This window comes from Stegodyphus dumicola, chromosome 2, assembly GCF_044657685.1.
Source record: "Stegodyphus dumicola isolate Sdum_Otavi_A_Nest chromosome 2, ASM4465768v1".
NCBI lineage: Eukaryota > Metazoa > Arthropoda > Arachnida > Araneae > Eresidae > Stegodyphus > Stegodyphus dumicola.
Genome location: NC_140769.1, coordinates 203358079 through 203377052, shown reverse-complemented (window position 1 = coordinate 203377052; position 18974 = coordinate 203358079). Strand labels below are relative to the sequence as shown.

The following is an 18974-nucleotide window of genomic DNA, read 5'->3' as shown; positions in this document are numbered from 1 at the left end:
GATTCACTGACGTATATGGTTATCTTTTGAATGTGTTCATGGGTTATAATTTATTCTAATATAAATGATGAGACACTCGAATTTCTAAACAAGAAGTGAAACATAAGCACTTCGAAATTCATTTTTTGTAATAAAGAGCTCTTAAACAATTTTCGCTTTTGGGAATGTGAATTCTTTTGTTTAACGGTACTAAATTTGGTGACTTGTCAATATTTTGGCGATTTTAAGATCAGTTTCTATAGAAAATTTTTAATTCTGAAATCTGAGAATGTTTTGACGATTTTTTTAAAACATCGTATCATTGATAAATTTCATTAAAATAATAATATTGGAGTTATATTTAAAAAATAACATTAAAATAAAATGTTTTTATTTTTCGCTGTCGTATTATAAAGTTTCATTTTGGAAACTTATTATACAATATTTTGAATGTGAAAAATAAACAAGGTGTAATGCTATAAAGCACAATTTATAAAACAGCTCTTAGCAAAAGCAAAATTAGCTATGTAATTAATTAAAAAATATTTTCTTTTTAATTTTTTCATAGTAAGTGTTTTTCCATGTAATTGACTCAGAATATTCAAAATTCTCAGAATATGCATAAGTTTTCTCTATAAAATTATTTTTACACATTTTCCCTCCTTTTTTTTTCCAAAATATTTCTGGCTTTTCGCTGTTGCAGAATTGGTTGGGATAATTTTTCTTTAGTATTTTTGACATTGCAGCTTGGAAAATTTAGAAGGATTTGAAGGCAAGATTTATAGACCGACAATTCTAGAAGATTCGAGAAATATGTGACAAAATGAAAAATGTCTCCATGGTATCAATGCGTAATGGATGTATTTTATAGAAAGTTTGCGATGAATTTCTTACTTTTTGGAGAATGTCTGGAAGAACAATGAAGACATAATATTTGAATGTTTTACTCCTGATACTAGAATCTTTTTCTTAACATGTTTATCTTCCCTTTATATTTCTATTTTTCACTAGACACAAGCATGGAAAATATCAAAAATGCTTCTAATCTTATCACTTGGTCAGGCATTATAGGAAGGGATTTTTTTATTAATAAAGAAATTGAAAACTTAGTATTTAAAAGATCCATCTAATGTATCTTAATGCATCATACACAGAACTGGCACTAGGCGTTTTCCCATCTGATGCAATCTCTGTGGATCCTAAAATCGACTGCATAGTGTCTTTCTAAATTCTGCTTCCAATGCCTGTCTAAATTCTAAAAGTTTTGCCATTTCTAGATTTTGTTGTTTGGTGTGTTACTAAATTCTAAAAATTCTGCCACACCAGCTCTGTAACTGGCCTTTACCATATATATTTTATATTTCTTCTGAATTCCATATTACAAACGAAATTAAATTAGTCACTTTTTCTATACATTCTTAATGCGTTTAGTGGTTTTTAGAAAAACAGAAATCCTTAATTAAACCCAAAAATTCTAAAATGAAAAGGAAAGATGCTGAAGAAAGAAACTGAATATATAAAGAAAATTTTTCTTCAAAGATATCTGAAGTTATTATGATATTATTATGTAAATTACCCATTTGTTTATGATTTCAGCCTTTACTATAATTTTCTATTTCTGTTTCCTCATATGATACAGTTACAGTGTAGAGTCATTAGGTTAATTGGAAGCAGAAGAGATGAAAAATATGCAACCGCCTTCGCCGGGAATCGAACCACGGACCTCTGGAATACCAGTCCAGCGTGCTACCGTTAAACCATGAAGGCATGCTAGGGAAGTGGGAGAAAAACCTTATATACTCCCCTTTTTAAAGGGCGTCTAGGGTTTTAGGGGACCTAGTCGCCAAATCCTGGGTGCGGAGAATCATCATCCACAACCCTTTTAGTTTGGGCGTCACTTGTAGAGACATTAGGATTTTTTGGAAGCAAGACAGATGAAAAAATATGCAACCGCTTTCACCGGGAATTGAACCACAGACCTCTGGAATACCGGCCCAGCATGCTACCGTTACACCACGAAGGCACGCTAGGGAAGTCGGAGAAATACTTATAACAGAGGTAGATTAAATTAAAATTAAATTGTGGTATAATCTTTGACCACTAGTCCACATTTTTAGTTTGAATTTGACTGTTCTTGTTTAATTACGTCACCGTGAGATGTAATTGACTTTGTTAGCATCAGAACATGCCTTTATGTTTGTTCTAAGTTCTTTTTAAATAAGAGGCTTATTTAAACCTTTGTCTGATATTGCAATTACTTTCAGACATAGTGATAATTTGCTTCATGTCTATTGGGGGTTTTGGACTATTTAACTTTTACCAGATCAAGTAGACCCTCATAGGTGCGTTGTGGAGAGGTTGACAAGTTAGGAGATAAAGCACGCAGAAACTAGCAAGAGTATTGGTTTGCGTATTGAGACAAATCTCTAATTATTGTTAGAAAAGATGCTTAAAGGGAAGGACTTCGATATAAACTAGCCGAAATGTATGGGAAGGATTCAAATTAAAAATTAGGTCTCATTCTAGACAAGCAGCAATGGTGATCACATTCAGTCTTTTGGGGTTATGAATGAAGATGATTATGATCTTACTTCTCATTTTAACCTATGCCGTTTGACATAAAATCTACCTGCTATTAGACCTGCGGTTCTCAACCTTTTGACTAACGTGTACCATCTAAAGAAAAATTGAAAACCTTTAGTACTACCACTACAAAATACTACAGTCAAAAGTCTTTAATCCGGACTCGTTGGGCGATTCCGGATTATCGATTTTTCCGGATTATAGATCATCAGTTTAAATCTGGTAAGATGGCATGCAGAAATTATAAAATTAAAAATATGAAACTATAATTTATAAAATAATGAGCAATTATGATCTAAAGAGTATCAAAATTTACAAAAAAAGAAGCTTAATATTTATTTGTTTACTTTATTAAAACATTTCTTTCAACGTGCGCCTGCGTAAAGCATACATTACGCATAGCCGAAATTAGAAAATTGCAACCAGAAAACTATTTGATTTGTATTCGTGATATTTATAATGACGAGGAATTTGATTTAAATCAAAGACGGAGTACATCGAGATGAAATACTGCATTTAGTAAGGATTTATAAGCCGAATAAAATAAAAACATCTGCCCTGAAGATAACGATAGTGCTGACAGATCAACTTCCAGTTCATTGCGCGCTGCGATGCCCCCTCCCCCAGCGCAGAGCAGCGTGAAATTGATAAACAGATTTCGGAACGGTTAGATAAACAAAGGATATGCCTTTATCCATTTTTTGTAGCAATTCCACTTTTTGTTTGATGGACATCGAAACATACTTTCGTTTTGTAGATCCTTTGGGAGCTCCAGCATCAGAAATTCTATTTGACATAATCGAAAGTTCAAGCTTACTTTTATAACATTGTTCTAACAGTCTGCAAAAAATAATAAGCCGAATCCAATTCGAAGATTAAGGAACAATGCAATCTGCAACATTAACTGAATTAGATAATTTTAGCTTAGCTTATATCGTCCGTTATACATTAAACGCGCATGCATAAACATATTCTGGGCTTGCGCAGACGCATATGCGCAGTCGTAAAATCTTGCGCGCACACGTAAACGCCTATGCGCATGCATCAACGAGGTGCATGCGCACAAAGATTTTAGCTTTGAGTTCCAGATTATGGTTGTCCGAATTAATGACTTTTGACTGTACTACCACAACAACTCTTGAACAAAGCTCAGATCGCATAAATTTTCAAGTGTTAGAGAAAAAACTCAATCAGGATGTTGGGGTTTTAGTTTTTGAAACAAATAGTTAAAAATACTTTGCCTCTTTGTGTACCACCTATTTTTTCTTGTGTACCAGCACTTGAGAACCTCTGTTCTAGACTGACCAAGTATGTGACAAAATGAGACATAAAAAAAAAATCAACATAAAGCTAACTATTAGTAATACATAAATGTCACTTATCTTCTTTCAAATATGTCCAACCTATTATAAGTGTAAATTGTTTAATGCTACTTGATAAACTACATGAAGTTTATTTTATTCTCAAACTTATTAATAATCATGTTAATTAATTCATGTTTAGTAATAATGCATACTATTTAGGGATCTTTTTTATTTTTAGGATGGTATTACAAAAGTTAAATTCAAACATAAAATAATATTTTTAATTGAATTTATTCAGTTCCCATTTGCTCATAGGTTTTTAATATTCTTCATTAATGGTCCTTAAAAGTCCTTAAAAGTACTTAATTTCTGTGTGCAGAAATGTGTACAAACCCTGATCTTGTGACATTATCCTTTGGACATTAGTTCTGAGTTTTTTTTAACATGGAATTTAATTCGTTCTTTTAAAAAAAAAATCGGGAAAGACAACCTGTTTCGTCTTCCATCCCAGAAGTATGATTACATTGCAGCATGATGATGTATAACTGAATAAAAATGTTCACGTATATATCTTACATTTTAATTAGGTATTTATCCCAGAAAAATCCATCAATAAATACTCTTATAAGTGGGTTGTTTACCTTTTGTTCTGGTGGAAGTTTCTTGCTGATTACTTTTTTTTTTCTTTTAGAAAATTTGTGATAAACTGCTATATTCCTGCTATACTGCAATTTCATCCATTCCTGATAAATTTTGCAAACATTTTAAAATTGTTAAATCGTTAAAAAATACCATAATTTTGCAAAGCTTTTTTAAATCAAATTCAAAGATTTTTTTTGATAAAAATAAAATAAAATATAAATCTAAAAAAAAAAAAAAAAAAAAAAAAACTTTGAAAAATTAAAATTTGATCTGGAGACAAAAAATATCATCATTTGTCTATTTAGAGTACTGCAAAATCAACACACATGAAAGTAATGGCGTTGCTTATTAAAACTAAGGAACTGCTATGCGCATTGTTATCAAAGCTGGCATATTTTGAAAAATTTGACAATTTTCCCTTAGTTGTTGTGCTAATATGTAAATACTAATGAAGCACTGATGATATGGTTTTGATAAAACAGTGAAGTTATTTGCATCAATTAGAATATAATTTCAGTCAATAAACATGAACAATATACAAAAAATTGAGAACGGTTCTATTTATTTAGATGCACACAATGTTAAAATGTTAAAAAATTTAATGACAAAATCAGTCTAAATTGATTGCTGGAAACACATACATATTTCTATTTTTGCAACTCTCAGAAATTTGAAAATCAGCTAAATTCAGTCAGAGAAAGCTAAACTATGATGGTCAAACATTTCATATTTATAATTTTTCTACATTATCTATAAGAATTTAACAGCTTATTTTAACTGATACAGTTTTTTGTAATGTGCAGAATCAAATGTATTTTTTTAAAATCAGTCTGGAGTTAAGTTTGGTAGACCTTCCTTGTAAGCTTTCACTTAGTATGGATAAAAATTTATACCCTTTGCTTTCTTCAAAATATAGTTTAAATCATGTATTTTGCTGAGAAATGGCTGCCTATGCACACAGATTAAATTGCCAGATTTAAATTTTTTTCAAATCTCTATTTTTGTACATTTATTGTTGAAATATAATATAAAACAAATGTTTTTTCTACACTATTTTAGGTCTATGAAACAGATGTTCTTTTGGAAAATGTAGTTTTTCCAAATGCAGTATCATCCAATAGCACTGATGATAAAGTGATAAATATTGTTCCATTTTCTTCATGTCATGCTACTCTTGGTGCATATGATGACATTTCAAATGTTAGCCTATTATATGAAGATCAGGTGAAATCTAAATTTTATTTACAGAACCAAAAGAAAATGTTAACATTTATTGAGTCTAAGATAAAGCAAAATAAAACTTTAAAGATCATTCAATGTGAAAATATTATTAAATATGTGCAGAAAGTTTTGCAATTGTTTAGTACAAAGCAAAATTATGACAAAAATGCTATTTTAGAAACTGATTCATTCCATAAAGAGTTTTGGTTCTTTATTATATTTTTAAAAAGTTTGTTTCCTGAATTACTTAATAATTCTATATCATTCTTTCACGAATACATTCCTGAATTCTTAGAGAACAATATTCCAGAGCTACTATTAAACAATTTCAGTGTAAGTAGAATAGACATTTTGAAAGAATTAAAGTATTTAAATTCAAACTTTTATTTTAGAAAAATATTAGATAAGAAATTTGCAAAAGCAAATCAGTCTAAAATTCAGGACAAATTGGAAAGAATAATTAGCCATTCATGTGACGATGATCTCAAAATTAGTGATTCTTTCACCAATTTGAGTTTAATGTCATCCACAAATAATCAGGCAATTTCTACTGTAGTCAATTCTTTTGATTTAAATAAATGCTTAGGTATAGAAGATTTATTTGAGTGTCAGTCTTGCGTCACAAATGATGAGGTCATGAAAAAACTTCAAGAACAAATTCAGCTTCAACAGGATACTATATCACATTTGATGTACCAATGTGACATAAAAAATAAACAGATATCCATATTGAAAGAAAAAGAACAAATAAAAGATCAAATTATTTTATCTTTACAAAATGAAATTGCATTAAGAAATGATAAAAATAAAGAAATCTGTAAATTAAATTTGAATGAAACTGTTACAGATGAGCTTAAGGAAAATTTTTTTCACACTGATAAATTAAATATAAATGATGGTGCCATACTTCAACCAATAGTTAAAAAAGAATCATGTTCTCTTTTACATCAGTGCTGTAGATGTGAACATAATTATTTCGTGTGTAAAATGAAATGCTGTGTTGAAAACAATCATTCTAAAACAAAGTTTGATGCTGTAGAGTTAAAACTGGATAAAATGTATACAGTTAATAATGCTAGCCAAAATATTATTGTACCAAAAAGGGATTTTTCATCTGTCTGTGATCCAGTGTTAATAAGAACACCTGAAACTAATGATATTATTTTAAAAGACATTCAGAATGAAATATGTTCACCTTCCAAAAGATGCATTGCAAAGAAATTTGTTTCAGATGCAATAAGTTCCCAAGAAGAGAATTTGCCATTTCAGACTGCTGATTTTGACTTTCCTAAAATAAATAAACATTTTAGAAAGCTCATCATAGTAAATAATGATGATGATAGCAATGATGTTATTTCTTTAAGGAATGAAATGTCCCATTTAAGAAAAATGTTTTTCAGACTGATAGAAAAAAACACACAGAATGCAGTATTTATGAATAAGGAAAATTCAGGCTTAGGGCATGCAAAAAATATATCATTTTATAATGATAATATTAGTGACTTTACTGTGTTACAAGAAGTGTTTCTAAGAGTTGACTGTTTCCTTAAAAATCTTCAAAAATCTGCTTCTGTAAATAAAGGTTTAAAACAAGCAGCTGAAGAGGTTATATCGTTAAAAATTGAACTCTTAGACCTGCAGAAGAAACTACAAGAAAAAGATACTCTACTTTTCAGTGCCAATAAAAAGCTTCTGGATCTAAAAAGAAGTATAATACTCTTGAAGTATACTTGTCAGTCATCAAAATCTGGCAAATCAAAAATATTAAATCGTGGAAAATATGCAAAGGATATTTCCTTGAAGGCTAGACATTTGAATCCTGTACGAACTATTGATCGATTACATAAAATGGTTTCTGAACTATTTTCTTTTTTTGAAAAACAAGTTTTATCTTTGTCAATTATTTCTACAGAATTGGAAGAAACTGAGGCAAGACTTTTATGTTCATTAAAAGATCTAACATTAGATACTATATTAAATGAAGAAAGTTTCTCAGATTCAACAAGTTCCTCAATAAATGACAAGAAAGTACTTGAGGTGGATACTGTTGGTTTAGTCTCTTCTAAAGATTCTGAAACTGAAAAAAGGAATCTTGCAAGTATGATTTCAAATATAAAGTCAAATATAGTGAAAGTGAGCAAAGCATCTAGCCACATAGGAAAACTGTTTGAATGTATCAAGTCTTCTTACAGAAATAAAATTGAAAGTCTGGAATTAATGCATGAAGATGATAAACTCAAATGGAATACTAAAATTATGGAAAAAATAGAAGAACTAGAAGAAAAATATGAGCAAGAAATTACTGATCAAGAGAATGAATTATTTGGTATAATGAACACAAAACTCAATAATATGAAACAAAAATTTGCCCTTGCTGAAAAAGAGAAGGAGCAGCAATTTAAAGAGCAGATGGATAAGATACAAAAAGAGTACTCTGAGCAAATATTAGCACTTAAAGAAGAGCACTGCAAAAATATATCTGATTTAGAGAAGAAACTGTATAAAGAAGTGGAAGATAAAAAAGAGATGCAAGATAAATTACATAAAATTCAGAAAAGCGAAATAATGGTTTTAAAATTGTCCAACAAATTAAAAGATTTTAAAAAAGAGGAGGAAAACATAAAGAAATTAAATAATTATTTTAAACAAAAAATAAAATTGCAGTTGGTCGAGATTGAAAAGCTAAAAACACAACTCAATGAATGTCATAAAAAATATTTTAGCCATGATGCAAATTCTCTGTCATCATCAGAAAATGAAAACAACAGCAAGGGTCAGTTTAATAAGTTACAAACTTCTGAACCGGAGGGTATTCAGCCTGCTGTTTCTACAGGCAACTTATGTTTTGAAACAGATAATTTAACGAAAAAGCTCAAGTATGAATTAGATCAGAAAAGAGCTAAAATAATGTCTTTAGAAACTAATAATGCAAGTATGGTAAAAGAAATCATGATGTTAAAAAATAGAATGAAAAACATGCAGCAACATCAATGTGGTTGTTCTCAAAACCTCAAAGGATTGGAAATTCCAGTTCCACCCAAAGAAGGATATTACGCTGAGAAGGAAAAACATGTAAGTATTTAAAACATTCATTATTTTTTGTATAGGTCAAGTATTTTTATTTTTTAATTATTTACTATCGTTATTTATTCCGAAACTTTCTTTTATAACACACTGCAGTAATTATGTTTCTATGTAAACTGATCGACTGTTACTAGATGACACATTATGTGGTTTTAAGAATAATTTATATTCTGTAATTATACAGATGGAACAAATGACCATTTGTTACATATTATTCATATGTTTAATGATCATTGATGTTATAATAATAGTAATAGTTATGTTTGCTATAATTAAAGTTATATAAAAGTGAATCTGAAGTAACTTAAGTAAGTGTGAGCTATATCGAGTACACCTCTGTAGGGTAATAAGTTATAATATATGATCATTATACTGGAAGAGAAGGAATTCACTTAACTAATTAAATCATTTGTCATCTTCATGACATAACAACTTTTATATTTAACAAAATCAAATTTCAAGAATGCATGCATCCGCACATGAGCACCAGCGGAACCCATTCTAACTTATATACAGATACGTTTACATTTACATACATACAGTGCCTTTTCACTTTTAGATATATGAAATAATGCAGTCACAGAAACAGTTATGGAGTAAACAATTAAAATGTCCAGTTATGGTTAAACCACTTCAAGTGCAATAAATTTATATAAAAAGCTTACTCTTAAATAATATGAACTATTTTGTTTAAAAACTACTTTGCTGTTACAATTTTTTTCCTGTGTAGCTCTAAAATGGCAAAGATTTGATAATATAAGGATGCTTGATATGCTAGTTCAGTTTTGTTCACATATTTTGGCTTTAGACATGAAAAGATGCAAAATTAATTATGTAGGAATAGTTTATATAAATTGCTCCCCCTTTTTTTTGCTTGGAAATATTAGTTTTTCAACATAATTCTGACCAATATCAATGCATTTCTTCAAAAGATGGATTCACTGTTCAACAGTTACAGGTATTCATTAGAGTCTTGGAAATCAGCATCTAGTATAATATTAGCTGATAAGTTATTCATTAGTTCTTTTTTTCTGAAAATTAAGAGTTAAAAACTATAAGAAATAAGATACTGTAAGGAACAAACATTAAACGATAAGGAACAAAGATGTTTAAATTACTTTCTATTTCATTAATTCTTAGAAAATCCATAAACAAGGGTTTGACGTAAATGCTACAAAATAAAAAAAAAAAAAATATTGAAAGATAAAATTCAATTAAAACTCTTTTAATATTCTAATTGACATCATATTTATGCTTGTAAATGCAATTTGTGTTTAATGAAATAAGGTTATTTTGTTCTTGCATATATATCTGCTGTGAATTAAGTAATATGTACATAAAATATAATGTAAAATTGTAAAAATAGCTATTTAGTCATTAATGTATACGTAATATTTTTGTAAAAAGTAATATAAACTTCATAATATGCTATTACACTGACTTTCAAAAGTTAAGCATACAGTGTAAATTCGTAATTTTAAAAAGCATAGTTGAATTTGAGTGGTTGAACATCACTACAAATGCAGATGTGTAGTTGGTAATACACAAAAATTTCATGTATTACAGCCAATCACAATTAACTGCTTGAAGGTATGCTAATTAAATAGTCATCAAAGAGGACAGAATTCTGAAGGTTTTGAGGAGACTCATTTAAATGCTAATGTGAAGTGTTTACCATATATTCCAGCATACAATGTGCACTTTTAATACAAAAAATAAGATGAAAATTTACAGGTGCATATTATATGTGGGATATAAAAGTGATAAATAAAAAATAAAGGAAAAATCAGTGTACAAAATTTAGATTTTTACATGTACCTAAATAATAATAGCATATTATGAATATAATAATAGCATATTATGAATATAATAATAGCATATTATGAATATAATAATAGCATATTATGACAGCAGTGTAATAGCATATTATGAAGATGTTTATTTAAAAGAAATGACATACGTTATGAACTAAAATTTTCGCTATAACATGAAAAGTTCATTATGCTCATCTTCCGTTATATCTTCAGCACAACATTGAATTCTGTTTTATTTTCACCATCATTGTTATTCTGATCCATAAATAAATAATCATCATCCATTCCACTTTTACCAATGCGAACATTCTTGCTGTAGCACGATTTGAATTTTCTTAGCAATCTGAATGAATTTGCATTTGGAACCAATATTGCATTGTTTCGTTGGAAGGAGCCATATCTCTACATATAATAAAAGAAAGAGTCTGTCTGTGTGTGTGTCTTTTGTTCGCGCTGCGCGTAAGCTAATTGAACCACGGCTACGAAATTTGGTGCATAGGTGCATCTGGACAAGAGCCAGTGCACCTCGAAGCGATTTTTCCGAAATTCGAATTCGAATTTTTTTAATTATATGTTTTGTGACAAAATCGTGTTATTTTGAGACATAATGGGCTATAGAAAAGCGAGATTTTACTCTACACACTCCATTTTCACATCGTTGTGAAACGTAGGATCTTAGCTACTTTACGAACTTAAAATAAATTTTGTGTTTCAATAAATCAATTAAATACGAATTTATTTAACAAAGGGAGCTTAACACCTTTTCAAAGGGATATTTTCTAAAAAAGTTTATTTTTAAAAATGTACAGTTTATTTTTCTTTGATTTTTGGACACGTTAAACTTTCATCCTTGTGACTGCTTTTACAAAAAAAATTTTGGAAAAACGATATTTTGTATTTAAAAAAAAATTTTTGGAAAAATGATAATATTTTGTATTTAAAAAAAATAATTTAAATGAAGCTTCCGAGTACACTTCTCACATGTTTAAAAATGTGATTTTGGCAACAATTTTCCTGTCTTATTGTTGTTGATAGATTTTTGAGGAAATCGCATCATATTGAATAGTTTCATTCTTTTAGAAATATGGGTTTGGCAACAATTTTTCATCGTATTTCTTATGTCACTGTTTTTAAGAGATTGGCATATTTAATTGTCATCTATATATATAATACTTTTTTTTTTGAAAAAATTGTTCTGTAGAGTAAAATTCTGCGCTAAATTTTTTGTTTTTTTTTAGTTGCTTTCATGTTATTTTTTGCATATTTCACTGTTTGTAAGATATTGAAAAGTTTTGCATGATTTTTTTCCTTCAACAGAAAGTTGGTTAATTTTTTTTATTAGGATAATTAATATTTGTATTAAGGGATATAGCTTATTTCATTGTATTTTTTTTCTCTTGAAAATATAAGATAAAATATCATTAATTATACTTTGCTTTTCAGATTTTTTTTTTTTAATTCTTTTATGTTATTTATTGCTCATTTCACTGTTTTTAAGATATTGAAAAGTTTTGAGTGATTTTGTTTTAGGAAACAAAGTTCTTAACCTCCTTTATACCATTTGAGTTCTTAAGATTTTGCAAAGGGATGTTGGTTAATTTATTTATTAGGATAATTAATATTTGTATTAAAGGATATTGCTTATTTCATTGTAATTTTGTTATATGTAATAACTTTTTTTTTTATGAAATTGGTCTGCAGAGTAAAATTCTACGCAGTTTTTAAATTTATTGTTTGGTGTTCCCTTCAGACATTTTCCCAGTACATTTAAAAGCCAGACGAAGGCTGGCAGTGAAGCTGCTAGTTTACTACTAAAAGGAATGCTAGATCAATTGTATTTCAACTAAAGCAAATGCAATTTACTAAAGCCTTCAAAGTTCACTTCGAAATCATGGTTTCAAATGACTGCAGATAGAAAAAAATGTTATACCTTATTTCGCTAATTCATTCGCGTCAGAAGAGCATTCTTACCCTAAATTCTATCTCCCTTTTTTGAAACACTAGAATGGCATTCTTGTGCACGCCTGCATTGAATTGTACCCATCCTCTTTGCAGAAGTATTTACTACCTCAAGCATCCTCCCACGTACATATTTTCTCCCTAATCACTTATCAATTTAATATACTATTGTTCGAATGTGTGGCAATAATCTGAGTGAATGACTTCAGTAGATAAGAGCATTGCACATATATCTCTTAGGTTTCTTCGTAAAAAATACGGTATGCATTATAACGCAAATTAACTTGAAAATGAATAAATGTAGTTTAAAATTATGGTGCACGTTATATGTCAGAATATATGATATAAATTTGAATGTTAAAATTTGATGATATTCCTTTTTCTATGACAGAAAGAAGATTAATGTCAGATAATGAACACTCAAATCTGACACACTGAAACGTGACAGTCTATCTATATGTCTGTTTTCTTTAGCATTAATCTTTGAGCAATTTTTTGAATGTGGAAACAATTCTAAACAGGTTGAACAATTTTCCAGAGACATCAGATCTACCAAGGCTTACCTACCAACACTTTTAAAGATTGCAATGCTGCTATAATAGCCTAGCGGAATTAATGAGCAACCTCCACAACTATTACATGTGTAGTTGCAGCATAACTTGGTGAGACAATATTTGCTAGTACTACACACCAAAGGCTTCACGTGAAGGGACTGTACATCAGAGTACCATGTGTTTGTGTCTCACTAGCAATCCAATCCAGAGAAAAAAGTATTGTTATCAATATCCCAATTAGACTTCATCAGATCAAAACAATATCCTATTCACAGATATGTCCAGATCTGCCCTGGAATCAGATGGTAGCGTGTAAGGATCTGAAGAGAATAAGGCACACAAAATCAGGCCCAGAACATCATTAAACATTATGCATTTAGAGGTGGAAGCATCATGGTGTAGACTGGAATTTCAATGGAATATTGCACCCAGCTGCACGGTATCTGAATGAAGTCTTAATTCCTATTGTGAGACTCTATGGTACAGAAGTTGTCTTGATTTTCCCCTGTGGAGGATAATCAAGTCAGCATCATTAATTAGTACTGGAGAGTGAGGACATTTTTCATATATAGGGACTACCATTTTCCATCTACAGCAATTCCATTAAAACTTATGATACCCTTGGATAGGCTGACTATGCACATGTACCTCCTCCAGCCAGTGTCACAGGGTTGGAAATAGCCGTAATGGGCGAATGTGAGCATACCCACAGATAATTTCCAATTCATTTCTGACTTCATAATTTTTTTTAAAATGTTTGTTTGGCTCATACTTATTGTTCTATTCATAAATAATAATAAAAAGAAGCATTTTACAAGAAATTTAAAGGCGAAAAGAAAGTTTTGTGCCGATAATAACACATCTATAGCCATTGGATAGTGTTGAATGAAATGATAGTTAAGCGCGTAAATCCATCTGCATGCAAACCCATACATGATGCATGCTTGTATAGATTGGCAATTGTTGTGTGTAAATTTGAAAATATGCCATTAAAATTGCAGAAGTACTGAAAATTATTTAACACTTGTTGTACTTTAATAGAAAATATCCTCATCTAAAAACTTGTTAAAAATCTGTTTTTATTTGAAAATATTAATAATTTTTTTAAATATTAATATTTTTCAAAATAATATGAAAAAATTAAAAGAGAAAATTATACAGTCTGTGACAAGTGTATAGGTCAATTTCAGTTTTAGAACTACATGGCAAAGGGATAAAATATCTAAAAGACTGACTTTACACTTGGAAGGGCTAGTTACACTTGGAAGAGGCAATTCGTTAAATATGTATGGAAGATTCTTGATCTAAGTAATATGTACTTAATTCTGAATTTATGCTTGTTATAAATACTACTATCATTTCAAATTTAAGGTAAATTTAAGCTTAGCAGTTTATAAAACGCTGCTAATATTTTCTCAAGATTGCATAGCTTGCTTGCTTATTTATTTTCTTGGTGAATTTCATTTATGATTACAGAGGGTGTTAACTCATTTTTGTAACGATTTTGCAAAGATATATGTATAAACAAACCTTAGAATTTTATTTTCTAATTTGTCAATCTGATAGCCCTTTTGTTGAACTATCATATGACATCTTGATTTAAAGATAGATAAAGATAAAGATAAAAGTTTAAAAATAGAGATAAAAGTCCTTTAAGAAAAGGACTTTTAATATCAAGGTTGATTTTATTTCACTCCTCCTCCCCCCCAAGTCCTGCTATGCTGCCTCAACGTAGCGGAGGGGGGTGTCACTGGGCGAACGGGCGAAATACGCCGGGAGCATAGCTCCTCGTAGGGCCAGCCTAGGTGTGAAGGCCTTTCCAACATGCCCAGCTAAAGCATAGCAGGTGAATATCCTTTAGGGGATTACCGTCTCGGTGATCGGGTGTCACAATCATGGAGCCCCAGTGATCTCTCCTCCTTTCTGCCTCCTCTCCTCTTAACTGCAACTTTTCCCGTTTTTCCTTCTCCTATGTGGTTTCCTCTTCCGAGGTTTTGGCTCGTCATAAGAAACTGGAACAGCCTTGTCCCTTGTTCTTCGAATGACAAGAAAACTGCCCACATGTTTGCCGTGCGTGGAAACCAGTGTCACTGGAAAGGAGGGTCCTGGTAGTTGAGGGGCGAGGTACTGTCCCCAACACACTGCTTTGGCCTCTTCTTCAGTTAAACGGGAGGCACTTTGTCGTCCTCACGGGTGTCAATCGGCTGATCTATAGTCCTTGTGTCAGTGGCTTGGGGACAAGCTCTCGGGAGTACCTGCTTTTGGGAAAGCAGACTGTGGGACTTCAGATTGCGTATAGGTCCAGCTACCCCTGGCGTAGGAATCTGCGTCTCCTTGTTGGGCTCCATGGTGGGTGGGGTGGTCGGACCCGAATCTTTCTCCATTTAAATATGAATGCTATGATACCTTCCTGCTCCAACAATGTACCCGATACTCCGACTGTGACTAAAAGACTAAGAAGCGACATAGAAGGCACTGCATCAGATGTACTTTGTCCACGTTTCTAAATTATAACCAGCTCTGAAGAATTAAAAAAAAAATTCCACCCTTTCTAATAAACAAACATCTTTTGTCTTCTGTAGGAGAACTGAAAAATATTAAGAGACTTCGATCTAGAGACCTTTTGATAGAAACTGTGTCTGGAATGAAGTCTAATACTCTTTTGAAACTAACTAAATTAGGACAAGCAAACATTGTAGTTAAGCCACATAACACTCTAAATTCGTCCTGAGGAGTAATCTCTGAAATAGACTTACTGTCAGTAACTGAAAAGGAATTTGTTAAAGAGTTGGCAGATCAAAACGTGTGTGGTGCTCATAGGATCAAAATAAGGAAAGGAGGTCAACTCATTCCCACTAAACATGTCATACTTACTTTTAAGTCTCCTAACCTGCCTAAAAACATTAAAGCTGGATACCTAAACTGTTCAGTCAGGCCATATATACCGAATCCAATGCGTTGCTTTCAATGTCAGCACTTTGGACATGGAAAGACGTCTTGTCGCGGTAGCCTCACATGCGCTCAATGTTCCATTGTAGGCCATGCTAGTGAAGGCTGTTCTGCTGCCCCCTTGTGTATAAACTAAAGGCGAGCATCCAGCTTTTTCAAGATCATGCTCGAAATGGCAGACAGAAAAACAAATTCAAAACATTAAAGTTGCACAAAAGATATCATTTGCAGAATCCAAAAGACTTGTTCTCTCTAACCAGCCAAGACCTAATAAATCTTATGCATCCGCAACAAAATCATTCAGATCAATATCAACGCAAACCACAATAACCGCACAGAAAAAAGAACTAGCAACGACAGAAGATCCTAGAAACCAAAAATCAGGGAAAAAACCTGATGTTGAAAGTAGTACGCCGGTGACTGCACCCAAAGGAAAACAGGATGTCCAACAGAACAAACATAGAGATGGTATCAAAGAGAAAAATAAGCAAAAACCCAGGACCCCCAGTCAAAGTTCCATCGCAAGCATGAGTTCAGGACGCTTAGACGACTCAGACTAAATGGACGTTGAAGAAGGGTTATCCCTTCCGAAACACCTTTTGCGTCGAAAGTCAAAACACCAACACCGCCAAAACAAACATCCATAATGGGTACCTTTATTTCGTGGAATTGCCGGGGTTTTCATCAAAACTTGGATAACATCAAGGATTTAATAAACATGCATCAACCTGCCTGCCTTGCGCTTCAGGAGACCTTGTGAAAACCAAACAGACATGCCAAGATACGGAGATATGCAACAGTAAGAAAGGACAACCCATCTGGGGATCGTGCCTGTGGTGGTGTGGGCCTTATCACCTCCCACATTCACCCATACATTGCTCTCCCTTTGACGACTTCCCTTAAAGCTGTGGCAGTTCAGATTAATTTACACTTTTCAATCTGTATGCACCATTTACTTACCCCCACATGAGCATATTGATCAGCAAGAGTTGGACAGAATAATAGAGCAGCTCCCAGAACCTTTATTGCTTTTAGGTGACTTCAATGCCCATAGTACATTATAGGGAAGTAGGGACACTAATTCAAGGGGCCGGCAGATCGAACAATTCATCGGAAGATCACTCTATTCGTCTCCTTAATAATGGAGAATACACTTATTTTCATCAGTCGACTAGAGCATTTCATGCAATTGATCTGGTTTTTTGTTCTCCATCTCTACCACCTTTCTGCTCTTTCAGTGTAGGGGAGAATTTCTACAATAGTGACCACTTCCCAGCCATTGTAAATATTACAGGGAAATCAAAGATCTCAAGACAACCACGCTTACTTTACGATAAAGCTGATTGGGATCTTTTTGAATCGTGTGCTGTGCTGACTAAAGAAATGGTCAACGATGTGGACATTAATACAGCAGTAAAAATGATCTCTGATACTGTTGTACAAGCATCTGAACTCTGTATTACAAAGTTCCCTAAACCCTGGTGGAACAATGATTATCATAAAACTTCATGAGAGCAAAAGAAAGCTTGGTATATTTTTCGCCGATATCCAACACTGGAAAATCTTCTTGCCTTTAAAAAAGCTAAGGCAAATCCAAGAAAAGTGAGGCGGCAAAGGCAGAGAAAATCATAGGCAGCCTACGTGTCCACTATTACCTCCTCGATGTTTAGCAAACAGGTTTGGGAAAGAGTCCGCAAAGCCTCTGGACTTTATAATGATTATTACTTTTCTGTTCTAGAAAAAGATGGAAAGTTGATAAGCACTAGAGAAGAAGTAGCTGATGCTTTAGGTCACGGATGGGCAAACGTTTTCGATCGCGGGCCAAAAATCTAAAAAATAAAGTTTGGCGGGCCAAGATGAATTTTTCTAAAATTTTAAAAACAATATACAAGTATTACAATTTAATATATTAATGAGATGAATGAAATTGCGATTTCATTTTTAAAAGTTCTTTATATTGAGGTTCAAAGTGAGATGTACTGATTCTAAGGAACGAGGCTAAATGCTCATCTGTCAGTCTACTTCTGAAATAATTCTTTCTAAGGTTCATAGTTGAAAACACTTGTTCGCTTATATAAGATGAAGCAAACATAGCACTGATTTTCTGAGCATGAGATATTAAATTTGGGAAACTTACTTTTGATAATGATTTGTAAAACTCTAACTTTGGCATATTTAGAAACAATTGCTTGAGATGATTGTTAGATTGCAACTCAGTTAATTCAAGCTGCAAATCTGACCTCACTGCTTCACAATTTACGTTGAATGGCATGGTAAAAATATCCAATTCTGCTTGAATGGCACTGAAATCTTGAAATCTGCGTTCGAACTCAAAATGCAGTTTTTTCAAGCTATCTTCATAATTCTTAAGGTTCTCTTCATTTACTGAGGATATTGAATTTAACCTCGGGAAATGAGATAAGCCGTTCTTACCTAGCTGCTCAGCAAACATATTAAGTTTTAGTTTAAAAGCTTTGAGATGTGACCAAATATCGTCGATAAATTGATTTTTCCCTTGCATCTTGACATTCAAGTTGTTCATATGACAAAGAAGATCTGTGAAAAATGCAAAGTCTGAAAGCCATTTTGTATCTTCTAACATTTCGCACTTCGCAGAACACTGTTTCTCATGGAAGAACGACGCAATGTCGTCTTTCAGCTGCCAAACCCGCTCGAAAACACATCCTGCACTAAGCCACCTTACTTTGGTGTAATACAGTACATCAGAGTATTCAGATTGCACTGACTGAAGAAAATCTCGAAATTGCCTGTGAGTAAGCCCACGAGATCGAATAGTATTTACAAGCTTCACGACTGTATCAAGCACGGGTTTCATATTCAATGCAGATTTACACAGAGCATCTTGATGTATAACACAGTGTAGA

General features: G+C 32.0%; 1 protein-coding gene across 2 annotated transcripts in view; it reads left to right on the top strand.

Annotated features, from left to right (window-relative positions):
• LOC118185886 (uncharacterized) overlaps nucleotides 1-18974 on the top strand; it is a 112673-nt gene that overhangs the window by 71827 nt on the left and 21872 nt on the right. For both annotated transcript variants that reach the window (XM_085811647.1, XM_085811646.1), the window contains exon 16: nucleotides 5568-8801. In XM_085811647.1, the coding sequence (XP_085667773.1) occupies nucleotides 5568-8801 (3234 nt within the window). The remainder of the gene's footprint in view (nucleotides 1-5567; nucleotides 8802-18974) is intronic.